This window comes from Bufo gargarizans, chromosome 2 (genome assembly GCF_014858855.1).
Source record: "Bufo gargarizans isolate SCDJY-AF-19 chromosome 2, ASM1485885v1, whole genome shotgun sequence".
NCBI classification, from domain to species: Eukaryota; Metazoa; Chordata; class Amphibia; order Anura; family Bufonidae; genus Bufo; species Bufo gargarizans.
The window spans coordinates 422,951,799-422,970,849 of NC_058081.1; the positions used below are offsets into that span (position 1 = coordinate 422,951,799).

Here is a 19,051-nt window from a genome sequence, read left to right on the forward strand (position 1 = left end):
CCTAGGTGTGTCTTATACGCAGGTGCGTCTTATACGGCGAAAAATACGGTACATACTCTAGGTCTGCTCATAATACACAAATTTATCGTTTATATGTAGTTATCTAAATTCTCATTGTGGGACTTATTTTAAAATATATCGATATAAAAGTTAAGTTTTAGTAGGATTAATTATTCAGTGATATACAGGCATATTTCCTACAAATTATATAATTTCATGCTGTGAATAACGCTTTAGGTGTTCCACAAGAATTAATGGAAAATGGAGATGACATTTCAAAATTTAAATTTTTGGGCAGACTTTCCATTTTAATCCATTTTTTTTCTTTAACACATCGAAGGTTAAAAGCCCAACAAAACCCCACATGTAGTCGTAAACTGATGTTAAGGCACACGGCAGAGCGCAGAAGAAAAAAAGTGCCGTATGTTTTTTGGAAGGCAGATTTTGCTGAACTGGTTTATTAGCCATGTCCCATTTGAAGACCCCCTGATGCACATAGTGGAAACTCCCAAAAAGTGACCCCATTTTGGAAAATAGGGGATAAGGTGCCAGTTTTATTGGCATTATTTTGGGGTACATATGATTTTTTAATTGCTCTATAATACATTTTTTGTGAGGCAAGGTAACAAAAAAAAATGGCTGTTTTGGCACAGTTAATTTTTTACAACATTCATCTGACAGGGTAGATCATGTGCTATTTTTATAGAGCAGGTTCTTATGGACAAAATTATATAAAATATGTCGACTTTATTTGTTTGTTTGAGTTTTAAATAAAGCATTATTTTTTTTAAAAAAAGATTTTTGCGTCTCCATTTTCTGAACGCCATATTTTTTTTATTTTTCTGCTAATAGTCTTGTGCAGGGCCATTTTTTTTTTTTTTTTTGCAGGATGAGTTGCCGTTTTTTATTGGTACCATTTTTGGGTACATATTTTTTAATCATTCATTATTACACTTTATGGGGCAAGGTGACAAAAAAATTTGATTTTTTTAGCACAGTTTTTATTTATTTTTACAGCGTTCACCTGAGATGTTAGGTCATGGAACATTTTTATAGAGCAGATTGTTACGGACACAGCAATACCTAATATGTATACTTTATATTTAAGTTTTACACAATACATTTTTTTTGTTTCAAAAATGCTATATGTTTTAGTGTCTCCATAGTCAGAGCCATAGCTTTTTTATTTTTTGACCGATTGACTTAGTTAGGGCTGTTTCACACAAGCGGATGCCGTGCGTGATATCTGCGGCGTGAATAAGAGCCAAGATCCGCTGCGGACAGAAGAAGCACGGAGCATTAACATGATTGATAATGCTCCATGCTTCTCTGTGATCTATTTACTACAAAATCACAGTGCTAACTTCATCTCCCTGTGATTTTGTAGTAAAAAGGTCACAGAGAGGCACAGGGCATTATCAATCATGTTAATGCTCCGTGCTTCCTCTGTCTGCAGCAGGTTTTGGCTCTCATTCATGCACGGCATCTAGCTCGTGTGAAACAGCCCTTTGGGACTAATTTTTTACAGGAGTAGTTTGATTAGTACTATTTTGGGGGCATACGCCTTTTTTTATCACTTGGCGTTGCACTTTATGTGATGTTCGGTGACAAAAGAAAAAGTTTATTTTTTTATTTTTATAGCCCTGAGGGGTTATGTCATGTGATATTTTTAGAGAGCTTGTTGTTCCGGACACAGCGATACCTTTTTGTGTTATTGTGTTTTTTTATTGTATATAATTAGTTAGATTATAATCAAATAGCCACATGGCAGGTTCCCTTTAAAGGGAACCTGTCATGTGGATATTTGATTATAATCTAACTAATTATATACAATAATTAACTACTAAAAAGTGCCTTAGATGTATTCACTTACTGGTGTGACAGATGGTTACCTCATAATATACACACAAAGATGCCGCATGCTAATGAGCTGATTCGAGTCCGGCGTGATGTCATTGAGTCCAGCGTATATTTAATTCAGAGCTATAGCCACTCCCCTGCCCACCTGCTGCTGATTCCTATGGAAACAAACTGTCAATCTGCAGCCGGTAGGCTGGGAGAGTCAGGAGCTCATGAATATTCATGACTCATCATTATCAGCTGGAGCTTTTCAATACAAGATGTTGGCAGATTGACTGGGTCAATTAAAGAAAGTGACACAGCATTTTGCGAAGCGAATCAGTCACTTATTTATGTTGCCCTTAGTTAGGACACCATGAAACTGGTGACAGGTTCCCTTTAAGTAGAGTTTTCTCCATAGGACAACCAATTGAAAGTATTGGAAACTATGGCCATCTCTTGTAAAGGCATAAAAACACCACCACAAACATTTACCTCAATATCTTCAATAATTTTGGGATAAAGTGATCTGTAAAATGAGTTGGGTGGTCCATCAGTAGGTCTGTTCTTAAAGAGATATTGATCCCTGGAAAGCAAAAGTCAGTTACAACCAATACTAAAGTTTTGGGAACATTACTAAATTGAACGGCATATGAGTCAACACTTACCATCCTCTCCTTTCTGATAGACCCTTCCACAACAAATCTGTACGGACCATTCTCTCAATAAGTTTTTTCCACAGCATGCCTTCTGAAATCACTCTTTGCCATTCTTTACATACAAGTTCTGCTGCACAGAGCGATCGAGCATCCAAGTAGGACAGTATATTTTCTGCAATATGCTCCAATCCCTGTTCTACAAATGAGGAGAGTCATCAAGAAATGTCAAACCAGCTTACATTTTAGGTACAATTTACTATGCAATGAATGATATATCAAACTGAACAAAAAATATACGGTATATCAAATAATCTGAACTTCATTTGACACTACTGGCAAGTTCCAGATAACTACAAATATCCAATTGCTGTATGATGCACACTAGGGCTGCACGATATGGGAATTTTGTGCGATTGTGATTAGGGCCCTAAAAATTGCGATAACTATATGCTATGCGATATTTTAAAGGGAATTGTGTGAGAGGTCTATTTGCTTGGATTTTCCCATATGAGCCGCTGACGTGGCTGGGTATGACAGTTATGGGGGATCAGTGGGTGATGCACTGCTACGGGGGGGGGGGGGGGGGGATCAGTGGGTGATGCACTGCTACAGGGGGGAATCAGTGGGTGATGCACTGCTACGGGGGAGGGGAATCAGTGGGTGATGCACTGCTACGGGAGGGGGGGGGGGAATCAGTGGGTGATGCACTGCTACGGGAGGGGGGGGGGGGACCAGTGGGGGATGCACTGCTACGGGGGGGGGGGGGGGGGGGGGGGGGATCAGTGGGTGGTGCACTGCTACGGGGGGATCAGTGGGTGGTGCACTGCTACGTGGTGGATCAGTGGGTGGTGCACTGCTACGGGGGGGGGGATCAGTGGGTGTTGCACTGCTACCGGGGGGATCAGTGGGTGGTGCACTGCTACGGGGGGGGACGGGGGGGACGGGACCAATGGGTGATGCACTGCTAGGGGGGGGAGACCAGTGGGTGATGCACTGCTACGAGGGGGGGGGGAGAGACCAGTGGGGGATGCACTGCTACGGGGGGGACGGGGGACCAGTGGGTGATGCACTGCTACGGGGGGGGATCAGTGGGTGGTGCACTGCTACGGGGGGGATCAGTGGGTGGCGCACTGCTACGGGGGGGGGATCAGTGGGTGGCGCACTGCTACGGGGGGGACCAGTGGGTGGCGCACTGCTACGGGGGGGACCAGTGGGTGGTGCACTGCTACGGGGGGGACCAGTGGGTGGTGCACTGCTACGGGGGGGGTGTACCAGTGGGTGATGCACTGCTACGGGGGGGGGGGGGACCAGTGGGGGATGCACTGCTACGGGGGGGGGGGGGGAAACCAGTGGGTTGTGCACTGCTACGGGGGGGATCAGTGGGTGGTGCACTGCTACGGGGGGGATCAGTGGGTGGTGCACTGCTACGGGGGGGGGGGGGGGGGTACCAGTGGGTGATGCACTGCTACGGGGGGGGGGGAGGGGGGGACCAGTGGGGGATGCACTGCTACGGGGGGGGGGGGGACCAGTGGGGGATCAGTGGGTGGTGCACTGCTACGGGGGGGATCAGTGGGTGGTGCACTGCTACGGAGGGGACCAGTGGTTGGTGCACTGCTACGGAGGGGACCAGTGGTTGGTGCACTGCTACGGGGGGGACCAGTGGGTGGTGCACTGCTACGGGGTGGACCAGTGGGTGGTGCACTGCTACGGGGTGGATCAGTGGGTGGTGCACTGCTACGGGGTGGATCTGTGGGTGATGCACTGCTACGGGGTGGATCTGTGCAGGGCCCTGTTACGGGGTGGATCTGTGCAGGGCCCTGTTACGGGGTGGATCTGTGCAGGGCCCTGTTACGGGGTGGATCTGTGCAGGGCCCTGTTACGGGGTGGATCTGTGCAGGGCCCTGTTACGGGGTGGATCTGTGCAGGGCCCTGTTACGGGGTGGATCTGTGCAGGGCCCTGTTACGGGGTGGATCTGTGCAGGGCCCTGTTACGGGGTGGATCTGTGCAGGGCCCTGTTACGGGGTGGATCTGTGCAGGGCCCTGTTAAAGGGGTGGATCTGTGCAGGGCCCTGTTAAAGGGGTGGATCTGTGCAGGGCCCTGTTAAAGGGGTGGATCTGTGCAGGGCCCTGTTACGGGGTGGATCTGTGCAGGGCCCTGTTACGGGGTGGATCTGTGCAGGGCCCTGTTATGGGGTGGATCTGTGCAGGGCCCTGTTACGGGGTGGATCTGTGCAGGGCCCTGTTACGGGGTGGATCTGTGCAGGGCCCTGTTACGGGGTGGATCTGTGCAGGGCCCTGTTACGGGGTGGATCTGAGCATGGCCCTGTTACGGGGTGGATCTGTGCATGGGACTGTAACGGATTGGAACTGTGCATGGCACTGTTACGGGGTGGATCTGTGCATGGCACTGTTACGGGGTGGATCTGTGCATGGCACTGTTACGGGGTGGATCTGTGCATGGCACTGTTACGGGGTGGATCTGTGCATGGCACTGTTACGGGGTGGATCTGTGCATGGCACTGTTACGGGGTGGATCTGTGCATGGCACTGTTACGGGGTGGATCTGTGCATGGCACTGTTACGGGGTGGATCTGTGCATGGCACTGTTACGGGGTGGATCTGTGCATGGCACTGTTACGGGGTGGATCTGTGCATGGCACTGTTACGGGGTGGATCTGTGCATGGCACTGTTACGGGGTGGATCTGTGCATGGCACTGTTACGGGGTGGATCTGTGCATGGCACTGTTACGGGGTGGATCTGTGCATGGCACTGTTACGGGGTGGATCTGTGCATGGCACTGTTACGGGGTGGATCTGTGCATGGCACTGTTACGGGGTGGATCTGTGCATGGCACTGTTACGGGGTGGATCTGTGCATGGCACTGTTACGGGGTGGATCTGTGCATGGCACTGTTACGGGGTGGATCTGTGCATGGCACTGTTACGGGGTGGATCTGTGCATGGCACTGTTACGGGGTGGATCTGTGGATGGCACTGTTACGGGGTGGATCTGTGCATGGCACTGTTACGGGGTGGATCTGTGCATGGCACTGTTACGGGGTGGATCTGTGGATGGCACTGTTATAAAGGGATGTGTGCTATGACACATAGGGCCATGAGGGGGGCCAGCATAAGACAGATATAGCATATTATGCTGGTCCCCCTCATGGCCTTATGTGTCCCCTTATGTGTCCTAAACTGCGCACATAACTGGCTTTGTGTGTAAAGTATTTTACTAGTCTGAAACAATCTCTCTCCTATTGGTAAAATGGCCAGCCTCTGTACTCACTTTCACTATGAATGCATGGTAGAGAGCGGGTCGGCGCGTGACTGACGTCACTTAGTCACGCTCCTCCCACTTAATTCAGGAAGCAGGAGCGTGACTAAGTGACGTCAGTCACGCGCCGGCCGAACCGCTCGCTCGCTACCGTGCATTCATAGCGAAAGAAAGAGATGGATAGTAAAGAAATGGAGGGCTGGGAAAATGCAGGGGCGTTCTGCCAGATTAACATACTTTAGCCGAATGCGCTTGTGCCGCGCACACCTCCCCCTCCTCCAGCTGATTGCAACGCGTCCACGTGACTTCAGGTGCAGCTACATCACTTCCGGGTATAGACTTTTGTCCGGGTATAGAAAAGTGGCAGAACACCGGCCCACTCACTGCAGTGCATTCATAGTGAAAGTGAGTACAGAGGCTGGCCATTTTATCAATAGGAGAGAGCTTGTTTCAGACAGTAGTAAAACACTTTACACACAAAAGCCAGTTATGTGCACAGGGCCACTTCATATATAATCGCAGCATTTTCGGGTCGGACAAATCGACATCTCATTTGGCAATTCGATAATTTTTTCGCTATATCGTGCAGCCCTAATGCACACTATGCTCAAAACAACCTATCAATTGTACAAAGCGATAATATGGAGCCAATAGAAATCAGAACTACTTTTCCTTGGTTTTTCATTTCATTTGGAGTTTTCTTTTTCCTGTTGGATACAATATTAGGCATCCTACACATGACCATATTCGTTTTGAAGGCCGAAAAAAAAATAGATGTCCATGTTGCACCTTTTTTTTTTTTGCTGACCTATTCACTTCAGTGGTTCTGTAGACAGTATTTTGTGGCCAAGAATAGGACATGTTCTATCTTTAATGCAGAACGGACACAAATGCGGACAGCAAACTGATGACATCCTTTTTTTTGCTGATCTTTAGAAATGAATGGGCCCATGTGCAATTCACAAAAAATGCGGATCTGGCATGGATACAAACAGGGCCGTCTTTAATATTGATTGGACCCTGGGCAAAAATTTACTTGGGCCCCCTGGATCCCGCCTTCCCACACCTTAGCAGGCAATCACGCCCTCCAGCACAACACACACACAAAAAATCCACACATCTGTCCAGTGAATGACTGTAAATACTTCCAGTTCTGAAGACTCCAGCGGCTCAGGATCAGTGCTCTGGGCAGCTGGGCTCAGGCTGGAAGTGGGCACCGCTCTGCAGGAAGGAGACCAGAGCTCGGCTCACCCTAGTGTTACAGTGCACCCCAGCACCCCACAGTATGCAGTATAGCACCCCACACTATACAGTACCACACAGTATGCAGTATAGCACCCCACACTATACAGTACCCCACAGTATATAGTAAAGCAGTATAGCAGCCCACAGTATACAGCACCCCACAGTATACAACACCCCAAACTATACACGATACAGCCCCCCACACTATACAGTACAGCAGTATAGCACTCCACAATATACAGCCCCCCACACTATATAGGCCCCCTACAGTATACCAGTACAGCCCCCACACAGTATACAGCCCCCACACAGTATACAGGCCCCACACACAGTATACAGCCCCCACACAATATAAAGCCCCCACACAATATACAGCCCCCCACACAATATACAGCAGTTTAAAGTATATTAACATAACAGCCCCTGTCACCTTTTTCTGATGTAATCTTGACACAAAAAAGCTCCACAGTTAACTTCTGCAACACTCCTGATAGGACCTGTGATGACCTTATAGCCATGTGACCAGTAATTGCTAGGTTACTGGTCACATGGTGATGATGTCATTAAGGTCCTAGATCACAACGTTAACGTACACAGACATCTTGACACCCGGGGCAGTAGCTAGCAGGGCTCAAGAGGCAGCTGCCTTGGGCCCCCCAGGAGCAACTGGGCCCGGGGCAGCTGCCCCTTTTGCCCCTTGGTAAAGACGGCCCTGGATACAAAATATGGTTGTGTGCATAAGCCCCTAACTTGATACAAAAAAAAATTGTGATATGCACTATTGGATGCCATAATCAAGTTGGTTTTCTTTTAATGAACCTTAAGTACTCAATGTGGCAATTCCAGCCAAAAAAATAAACAACAAAAGAAAACGGAACTTGATTTTACCAATACTACTGTCATTCTGATTTGCTGTAGACCCCACTGGAGGCCCAAACATCCCCCAAAACATTTGCTATCCCAGACATACAGTAAAAACATCTCTAACAGCTGAAGTATTTTATTTACAAATGCCTAACAAGGCAATGGAACCTATCTTGACCCAGATATAAATTAATACTTCACTTTTATTAAAATAATTCTAAAATGTGATATACTAGCTGAGTGCACATGCACTATTTAATTGAACTTGAACACCAAAGAATGAAAAATAAAAAATACAGTGCACCTCAACACTGATGAGAGTGTAATCTGGACAGAATGGAGGGAAGAGAGATGTGCACTCTCTCTCACCCTGTATCTTTGTCAGCATGAAGCTCCTACTGTCCACAGGGGAGGGGGTTCGCACACTGCCGTAGCACCGTCCGTAAATCACCACCAGCTGAAAATGGTTGTCATAGCAACCTTATTGGGAGGTGTGGGGATATAGATTCAGCCCCCTGTACAAATTGCGTGTTGCGCATACCAATTGATCACAAGCTGGAAGTGATGGCGATAGGAACCGCTACCTAAGGGTCGGTGCCCAGCAGTGAATGCCCAACTATGTGAATTATGTAACTTAGCCAAGCACAGCTGGCCACTGGCCACTGGGTGCTGGTAATCAGTGAAGAGGTGCAGAGCAATTTAAAATCTAAAACTGTCCCCCGACATGTTTCGCCAGATTTCTGGCTTCAGGGGTACATGGACAGCTGAAGTACCCCGTCAACAGAGGGTTTATTCAGGAGTGGAGCAGGAACGTTGACACAAAGTGGACAGAATTAGATGTCAAGCATCTGTACCGATTTTCACATGGCATTTCTAGATGCACACGATTACAGGAAAATTCTGTCAAACTGCTCACAAGATGGTACGTCACCCGGTATGTATCAAGCAAATGAAATGCCTTTGATCTGACATTTGCTAGAAATTAACCCAGTCACAAGGCACCTATTTCCATATGTGGTAGTTTTGTTCAGTTCTGCAGCCTTTCTGGTCAGAAGTTATGGGGTTCTGCAGAATTTCTGGTTGGAAGTTATGGGGTTGGTTAAACAAATCTGCTTCCTACATAACTCCATTACCCCCATGTCAGTATTACTGAACATCAGATTACAAAATATCCCCCACAGTAAACGGAAACTAGTACTTCATCTGGCATCAGCAGCCAAATCTGTAATTCCACAACACTGGAATCATCCAACTTCCCCCACTCTTGTCACATTGGCTGCAGAAGGTTGACCACATATACAACATGGAGGAATTATCAGCCTGAGAAACTAGATCACACCTCAATTTCCAGCAGATTTGGGTCGATTAAACATAATTTCGAAAAATATCCAAGAAATTGATACACTATTATGAGTGGCAAAATATACAGTTTGGTACATGCTGAGAAAGAAAGCAAGCACTGGTGAACTCAACAATGCAAAAAGACCTCGACACGCACGGAAGACAACAGTGATGGATGATCGCAGAATAATTACCATGGTAAAGAGAAAACCCTGTCACAACAGCCAACACCACTCTACAGGATATAGGTGTATTAATATCCAAATCTACCATAAAGAAAATATTGCATTCAAGTAAACAGAGGGTTCACTGCACGGTGCAAGCCACTCATAAGCCTCAAGAATAAGGCGGCTGAATAAGGCGGCTAGATTGGACTTTGGTAAAAAAAAAAAAAAAAAAAACATCTTAAAAAAAAAAAAATGCACACTTCTGGAAGAACATTGTTTGGACAGAAACGAACATCAACCTTTTCCAGAATGTTGGAAAGAAAAAAGTATGGCAAAGGCATGGTACAGTTCATGATCCAAAGCATACCACATCATCTATAAAACACAGCGTAGGCCGTGTGGATGCATGGCTGCCAGTGGTACTGGGTCCCTAGTGTTTCTTGATTATGCGACACAGGACAGTAGCAGCTGGATGAATTCTGGGGTTCTCAGAGACATATGGTGTGCTCAAAGCTATCTAAATGCAGCCAGGCTGATTGTCCATCTGTATTATGAAACGTAGACCAATGACCCAAAATATAAAGCCAAAGTAACTCAGAACTTTATTCGGACATTTTCTACCAGACTCCAATTTACAGTAACACCATGACCCAGAAGCGATTGAGTCAAATCAGAAATTCCTACACTACAACGACAATGCAGAGTGACCACGCCATAACAACCCAACATTTGACCGCCTGTTCAAGGTTAGGCCTGTACTTGACCACTTTAACAACAGGTTTGCTGAGGTGTACACCCCTGATAAAAATGTCTGTGTAGATGAGAAACTATTACTTTTCAAAGGGAGGGTTAGATTCCGCCAGTACATGACTAGAAAAAGGGCAAGGAATGGCATTAAGGTTTACAAACTTTGCGAGAGTAGCTCCGGGTACACCCACAAGTTCCGCATTTATAAAGAAAAATATTCCCGGATAGAACCCCCAGAAGGCCCCCCCATCCTATGACTTAGTGGGAAGATAGTATGGGGTTAACTGCACCCACTGCTGGATAAGGGTTACCACCTCTATGTGGATAACTATTATACTAGCATCCCCATATTCATGTCCCTAACTGCAAGCGGTACTGTGGCTTGCAGCACAATGCACAAAAATCAGGAGAGGCCCCCCCTAGATCCCTGGTAGGGCAACTACTGAGAATGGGTGAAAGCAGGGCTCTCCTCCATGAGAAGATGCTAGCGGTTAAGTACAAGGACAGAGGGATGTCCTTTTACTGACCACAATTCACATTAACACCAGCTCCACTGCTCCTGTACGACGTACCACAACCCCTACCCACAAACCAGTTTGCCTACTACAATAGGCACATAGGAGGGGTTGATGTTTCAGATCAAGTTCTAAAGCCCTGGAGTGCAACACGGAAAACTAAAGTGTGGTACAAAAAGCTGTCCGTGCACCTGGTACAGACAGCAATGTACAATGTACATGTGCCATTTCAATCTGCAGGCCACACAGGAACTTTGTATCAGTTCCAAGAGGTGGTTATCAAGGCCATATTTCTTTAAGGCCAGGCTGGAGAGGGTCCCAGTACTTCTGCAAGTCACACTGCCCATGTTATACCAGGGCAACATTTTCCAGGTCAAGTCTCCCAGACAGCAAGGAAGGGAAGGACCCAAAAAAGATGCAGTGTGTGTTCCAAAAGGGGGATAAAGAAAGACGATTTGCCACTGTGAAACCTGCCCTGAAAAACCTGGTCTGTGCATGCAGAATTGTTTCAGAATCTACCACTCATCCACGGAGTATTAATTTACTTTTATCCATTAAGTACCCTGCAGTTTTACCACCTTATATCTGATTTAGTCTGCATAGTTTATATATCCACTTTTCACCATTGACTACATATTCACTTCTGTGAAACATTTGTTAGGTCAAAAATGCTCTTTTCACCCCTTAAAATGTTTGTAGGGCGGTGCACTTTCCAAAAATGGATCACTTCTTGGTTTTTATTTTATTTCTGGGGACCTCAGGAATTTTTTTTTATGCGACATGGCACCTAAAATAAACGTCTGACAATTCAGGCATGCCAGCAAAATCCATATTTTGCTGTTCCCCTGCTGTGCGCCCATACAGCAAGCTGCAAGCACATATGGGGTGTTTCCTGAATGGGAGAAAATGGGGAACAAAACGTGGAGTGCATTTTCTCATTTAACCCCTTGTGAATAAGAAAAATTGTGGTCTGCTAGTAATTTTTCATTTTCACAGTCATGTGCTTTTAAATCCAGCCTTGTTTGAGACACCTGTTTGCTGAAAAGTACCCTTTACCCCATTTTGGAAAGTGCACCCCTGTATGAACATTTTAATGGGTGGAATTTTTAGGGGGCTTCCGCTGAAGGGCCACTTCAGCGTGTCTTCATATGCGACATACAGACGTGGACAAAATTGTTGGTACCCTTTGGTCAATGAAAGAAAAAGTCACAATGGTCACAGAAATAACTTTAATCTGACAAAAGTAATAATAAATTAAAATTCTATAAATGTTAACCAATGAAAGTCAGACATTGTTTTTCAACCATGCTTCAACAGAATTATGTAAAAAAATAAACTCATGAAACAGGCATGGACAAAAATGATGGTACCCCTAGAAAACACAGAACATAATGTGACCAAAGGGACATGTTAATTCAAGGTGTGTCCACTAATTAGCATCACAGGTGTCTACAACCTTGTAATCAGCCATTGGGCCTATATATATGGCTCCAGGTAATCACTGTGTTGTTTGGTGATATGGTGTGTACCACACTCGACATGGACCAGAGGAAGCAAAGGAAAGAGCTGTCTCAAGAGATCAGAAAGAAAATTATAGACAAGCATGTTAAAGGTAAAGGCTATAAGACCATCTCCAAGCAACTAGATGTTCCTGTGAGTACAGTTGCACATATTATTCATAAGTTTAAGATCCATGGGACTGTAGCCAACCTCCCTGGACGTGGCCGCAGGAGGAAAATTGATGACAAATCTAAGAGACGGATAATCCGAATGGTAACAAAAGAGCCTAGAAAGACTTCTAAAGAGATTCAAGGTGAACTTCATGCTCAAGGAACATCAGTGTCAGATCGCACCATCCGTCGTTGTTTGAGCCAAAGTGGACTACATGGGAGACGACCAAGGAGGACACCATTGTTGAAAACGAATCATAAAAAAGCAAGACTGGAATATGCCAAACTACATGTTGACAAGCCACAAAGCTTCTGGGAGAATGTCCTGTGGACAGATGAGACAAAAATCGAAGTTTTTGCCAAGGCACATCAGCTGTATGTTCACAGACGAAAAAATGAAGCATATCAAGAAAAGAACACTGTCCCTACTGTGAAACATGGAGGAGGCTCTGTTATGTTCTGGGGCTGCTTTGCTGCGTCTGGCACAGGGTGTCTTGAATCTGTGCAGGGTACAATGAAATCTCAAGACTATCAAGGAATTCTAGAGAGAAATGTACTAGCCAGTGTCAGAAAGCTTGGTCTCAGTCGCAGGTCATGGGTCTTGCAACAGGACAATGACCCAAAACACACCGCTAAAAACACCCAAGAATGGCTAAGAGGAAAAAATTGGACTATTCTAAAGTGGCCTTCTATGAGCCCTGACCTCAATCCTATTGAGCATCTTTGGAAGGAGCTGAAACATGCAGTCTGGAAAAGGCACCCTTCAAACCGGACACAACTGGAGCAGTTTGCTCATGAGGAGTGGGCCAAAATACCTGCTGAGAGGTGCAGATGTCTCATTGACAGTTACAGGAAGCGTTTGATTGCAGTGATTGCCTCAAAAGGTTGCGCAACAAAATATTAAGTTAGGGGTACCATCATTTTTGTCCATGCCTGTTTCATGAGTTTATTTTTTTACATAATTCTGTTGAAGCATGGTTGAAAAACAATGTCTGACTTTCATTGGTTAACATTTATAGAATTTTAATTTATTATTACTTTTGTCAGATTAAAGTTATTTCTGTGACCATTGTGACTTTTTCTTTCATTGACCAAAGGGTACCAACAATTTTGTCCACGTCTGTAGCTCCCAATTACCATTCTAGGTAAATCCGCTCTCCAAAAGCTATATGGTGCTCCTTCCACTCTGCAGCCTGCTGTGCACCCATATATCAGTTTTTGAGCACATATGGGGTGTTGCCGTAGTTAGGGAATGGGGAACAAAATGTGCAGTGCATTTTGTCCTGTTACCTTTTGGAAAGTGAAAATGTGGGTGTATAGCAACTTTTTCTTGAAAAAAAAATTGCAATTTTTTATTTTCACTGCCTAGTTCCCTAATTCTAGGAAACACCTTTGAGGTCAAAGTGCTCACTTCACACCTTGAAAGATACCTTGAGGGGTGTAGGTTCCAAAATGGGGTCACTTTTGGGGGGTTTTCACTGTAGGGCCACCTCAGGCTGTCTTCATGTGCAACATAGTTCCCAATTACCATTCCAGCTAAATCAGCTCTCCAAAAGACATATGGTGCTCCTTCCACTCTGAAGCCTGCTATGCGCCCATACATCAGTTTTTGACTGTTAACCATTGATGTGTTGCAGAAAAATGGATTAAAATGGAAAATCTGCTAAAAAAAAAAAAAGTTTAATTTTGAAATGTCATTTCTATTTTCCTTTCATTCTTGTGGGACACCTAAAGGGTTAACCAAGTTTGTAAAATCAGTTTTGAATAGCTTGAGGGTTGTAGTCTCTAAAATAGGGTGATTTATGGGATGTTTCTTATATGTAATCCCTACAAAGTGACTTTATAACTGAACGGGTCCTTAAAAAATTGGGTTTTGGAAATTTTCTTAAAAATGTGAAGATTTGCTTCTAAACTTCTAAGCATTCTAACATATCCCCCCCAAAAAAAAAAAAAATTATCCAAACGTGAAGTAGACAAATGGGGAATGTAAAGTAATAACTATTTTAGGCGGTATTACAACAGTGCCTTGCAAAAGTATTCACCCCCACTTGACATTTTTCGTATTTCAGTGCCTCACAACCTGGAATTAACATGGATTGTTTGAGGATTTGCAACATTTAATTTACAGAACATGCCCACAAACTTAAAGATGTTTTTTTTTTGTATTATTGTGAAGCAAACAAATAGAACAAAATAATGGAAAAAGTCAATGTGCATAACTATTCACCGCACTAAAGTCAATACTTTGTAGAGCCACCCTTTGAGGCAATCACAGCTCCAAGTCGCTTTGGATAAGTCTCCATGAGCTTGCCACATCTTACCACTGGGATTTTTGCCAATTCCTCCTCGCAAAACTGCTCCAGCTCCTTCAAGTTGGATGGTTTGTGCTTGTGAACAGCAATCTAAGTCTGACCACAGATATTTCTGTTGGATTCAGATCTGTGCTTTGTCTAGGCCATTTCAACACATTTACATGTTTCCTCTTAAACCACTCAAGTGTTGCTTTAGCAGTGTGTTTGGAGGTCATTGTCCTGCTGGAAGGTGAAACTCCGTCCTAGCTTCAAATCACGCACAGAATGGTACAGGTCTTGTTCAAGAATATCCCTGTATTTAGCACCATCCATCTTTTCCTCATCTCTGACCAGTTTCCCAGTCCCGGGTGCTGAAAAACATACCCACAGCATGATGCCACCACCATGTTTCACTGTGGGGGACGGTGTTCTTTGGGTGATGTGATGTGTTGGGTTTGCACCAACATAGCGTTTTCTTTGATGGCCGAAAAGTTCAATTTTAGTCTCATCAGACCAGAGCACCTTCCTCCATACATTTTGGGAGTCTCCCACATGCCTTTTCGCAAACTCACAATGTGCCTTTTGGTTTTTAGGTTAAAGTAGCAGCTTTCTTCTGGCCACTCTGCCATAAAGCCCAACTCTATGGAGCGTACGGCTTATAGTCGTCCTATGTACAGATACTCCAGTCTCTGCTGTGAAACTCTGCAGCTCATCCAAGGTTACCTTAGGTCTTTGTGCTGCTTCTCTGATTAATGCCCTCCTTGCCTAGTCTGCAAGTTTTGGTGGGTGGCCGTCTCTTGGCAGGTTTGCTGTTGTGCCATGTTCTTTCCATTATGTTATGATAGATTTAATGGTTCTCCTGGGGATCATCAAAGATTTGGATATTTTTTTATAACCTAACCCTTGTACTTTTCAACAACATTGTCCTTTACTTGTTTGGGGAGTTCCTTGGTCTTCATGGCAGTGTTTGGTTAGTGATGCCTCTTGCTTAGGTGTTGCAGCCTCTGGGGTCTTTCAAAAAAAGGTGTGCATTTGTAACGACAAATCATGTGACAGATTGCACACAGTTGGAAATCATAATTTCACTAATTATGTGACTTCTGAAGGTAATTGGGTGTACCAGAGCTTTTTATGGGCTTCCTAAAAAAAGGGGGTGTATACATACGCACATGCCAATTTTCTGTTTTCTATTTCTAAACAAGTTTTATTTATATATTTTTCTCCTCATTTCACTTCACCAACTTAGACTATTGTGTTCTGATCCATCACATAAAATAACAAAACATTGAACTTAAGGCTGTAATGTAACAAAAAAAAAAGTGAAGGGGTGTGAATACTTTGCAAGGCAATGTCTATTTTATTTTTAATCAGATAATTTTTATCATTGCTTTTTCAAGTAAATTTGTTTTACAAGTACAGTAACAACCCCCCCCCCATCCCACCCAACCCTACCTCTGCCCCCCCCCCATCCCACCCAACCCTACCTCTGCCCCCCCCCCTCCCCAAAGCACAATCACTTAGAAGACGTTAGGTATGGTCCAGATCTGTAATTTGCAAGTCCATCTGAAGACATCACAGTCTATTCTTCTGAGACAGGGTAGATGACATCGAAGAGCTTCTGTATTCCAGGCTATATCCACATAATGTTTTGGCACAAACAGTCATCGTCCACTATCCCATATCTAGTCACTCTCATACGCATACATCTTTCACCCCTAGCACTCCATTCAAATCCCACAACCCTACTCTAAGACAGATCATAATGTTAAATCCACGAGGACCAAATCGTTTCCAATTTTTTTATCGAGTTCCTTTTCAAGTAAACATATCTGTAAAGAATAATTCAAGGCAACTGGACGTACTGTAGATTTCTTGAAAACGTTTCACTCGTTCTTCCAATGAGCTTTCTCAATTCTGAGAGATTGTACAAAAATTCTGGGAATAAATATGTAACTGAATCCACATCTGGTAATTATACCCAGGATTGGGGTCAAAGGTGTTGATTCATTATCCTAATTGGAGTCAGTAGGTGATAAAGACTTCCCAGAAAAAGGTGTCAAGACAGCATTGTATGTGGCAGACAATAGATGTCTAACCTCCCACCTCTATTCAAGCTTGGCTTCTCCATTTTTACGTAGATGGCCTCCTTCACGCCTCGTTTGTACCAATCGACCTCCTTATCCAAAACACGTACTTGACTGTCTTCAAAGGTGTGACCTGTTCCTTTTAGATGTAAGTACACGGCTGAATCTTGACCAGAGGTTTTGGCTCTTCTATGCTGAGCCATACACTGATGTAGTTGTCGTTTTGTTTCGCCGATGTACAGTTCTGAGCATTCCTCATTGCACTGGACTGCGTACACAATGTTGTCCATCTTGTGTTTAGGCGTTGGGTCTTTGGGGTGAACCAGTTGTTGCCTCAGTGTGTTGCTGGGTTTAAAGCAAACAGGAATGTGAGGTTTATTAAAAATCCTTTTGAGTTTCTCAGACACCCCAGCTACATATGGGATAACCATATTCTTGCGTCTGCCATGCTTCTCGCCCTCACTGTAGTCTTGGTGGTCTTTCTTCTCCTTCCATATGTTTTGACAAAGGCCCAAACTGGATACCCACAAGTTTTAAGTGCCCCTCTGAGGTGTTTGAGTTCCTTGGCCTCTGTGCTGGTGGGGATTTTCTCTGCCTGGTGGTGTAGAGTCTGGATGACTCCCAGTTTGTGGTCTAGAGGATGGTGGGAATCAAATAGCAGGTACTGGTTTGGATTTAGTTACATATTTATTCCCAGAATTGAGAAAGCTCGTTGGAAGAACGAGTGAAACTTTTTCAAGAAATCTACAGTACGTCCAGTTGCCTTGAATTATTCTTTACAGATATATACCATGACCTGGATAAATGAGAACCTTCACAGACATTTTTCAAGTAAACATACTCCTCCAACTTAACTAGTGCGTGCACCCTACCCACTACTTCCTGACTAGTGGGCGCTAACTCATCAATCCAATGAAGTGCTATGCATTTCCTTGCTTGATACAATACTCTCATAACCGCCACCTTTTTTTTCAGCATGTTCCTTGGCACTTTCGCGAAGCCAAGTAAGCAGGTCAGTGGGTTGACCTCTAGACCTATTTGAAAAACTTTATTTATAAGTTCCACTACCTCAATCCAATACCTCCTCAAGCGCGGGCAGTTCCACATCAAATTAATCAAGTTTGCACTTGTGGCATTACAACGTGGGCATACATCATCCCCCCTATAGCCCCTTTTCAATAGTAATGCAGGTGTTCTTTAAACCCTATGTAGGAGATACAGTTGAGAGATCCTATAAGACTCGCTTAATGACAACGTCGGTAAGTCAGTGAGAATTTCTTCCCATTTCTCCTCAGTCAGATCCTCAATATCCGTCTTCCATTTCTCATATAACTTCAGTGGGTTGGATTTATCAACTTCCGCCCTGAGTGTGTTGTAATAAAGGGATATTACCCTACTAGTGGTCCCCGCCCTTACTGTATAATCAATGATAGAACATCTGGATGCCTGCTGGATCTTCCCCCTTTTCTCCTGAGTCTGAATAGCATGCCTCATGCTAATAAAATATCTATGAGGAATATCAAATTCCTGTCTCAACACTTCAAAACTCTTCAATGACCTGTCCGAGAACAATTGAGCCATCTTACCCAATCCATATTGTTCCCATTGCTGCACTGTATATTTTAGTATAGTATAGAAATTAAAAGTTGCAATTTAAAAAAAATTCAGGGTAAATTTGATATTTATAAATAAAAATAAAATATTTTGACTCAAATTTACCACTGTCAAAGTACAATATGCGAGAAGAAAATCTCAGAATAGCTTGGAAAGGTAAAAGTGTTTAAAAGTTATCACCACATTAAGTGACGTCAGATTTAAAAAAAAATAAAAAAAAAAAATAAAAAATTGTCTGGTCCTTAACCCTTTCATGACCAAGGAAGGGTCATTGATGCCCCAGTGTCCAGGTCAAAATTTACAGTTCTGGTATGCACTGTTTTAAATAATAATATCTTTACAAGTGCTTTGCATATCATAACGGTTTTGACTTTATTTTTCCCCAAGACACATAGGGTAAATATTTTCTTGACTGATTTCATAAATTACTGTTTTTTTTTTATTATTATTATGAGCAGAGAAATAGTGAAAAAATGTTTAACTTTTTTTGTTAATTTGGCCACTATACTCCCTTAATTAGTAGTACAAATGTAAATATTGATACCAAAATATATTATCTTACTGATCAGGACGAATAGAATATCTGAATTGTGTACATCACCCACTCCCAGGGCACTTTATTGCGCCCAGAAGTAAAGGCATACCTTCCAGCTTTAAAGTGCCATTTTTTCCATAGTCCATTAGATAGCATAATAAGATACAATAATAATCAACTGGCGCTACACCATATAGGATC

General features: G+C 43.9%; 1 protein-coding gene across 8 annotated transcripts in view; it reads right to left on the reverse strand.

The window, feature by feature from the left end:
• The window catches only part of FBXW11 (F-box and WD repeat domain containing 11), a 510,738-nt gene that overhangs the window by 289,633 nt on the left and 202,054 nt on the right, over positions 1-19,051 (reverse strand). For all 8 annotated transcript variants that reach the window (XM_044280893.1, XM_044280896.1, XM_044280900.1 and 5 more), the window contains 2 exons: positions 2,508-2,694; positions 2,335-2,425 (listed from right to left, as the gene is read on the reverse strand). In XM_044280893.1, coding sequence (XP_044136828.1) covers positions 2,335-2,425; positions 2,508-2,694 — 278 coding nt within the window. The remainder of the gene's footprint in view (positions 1-2,334; positions 2,426-2,507; positions 2,695-19,051) is intronic.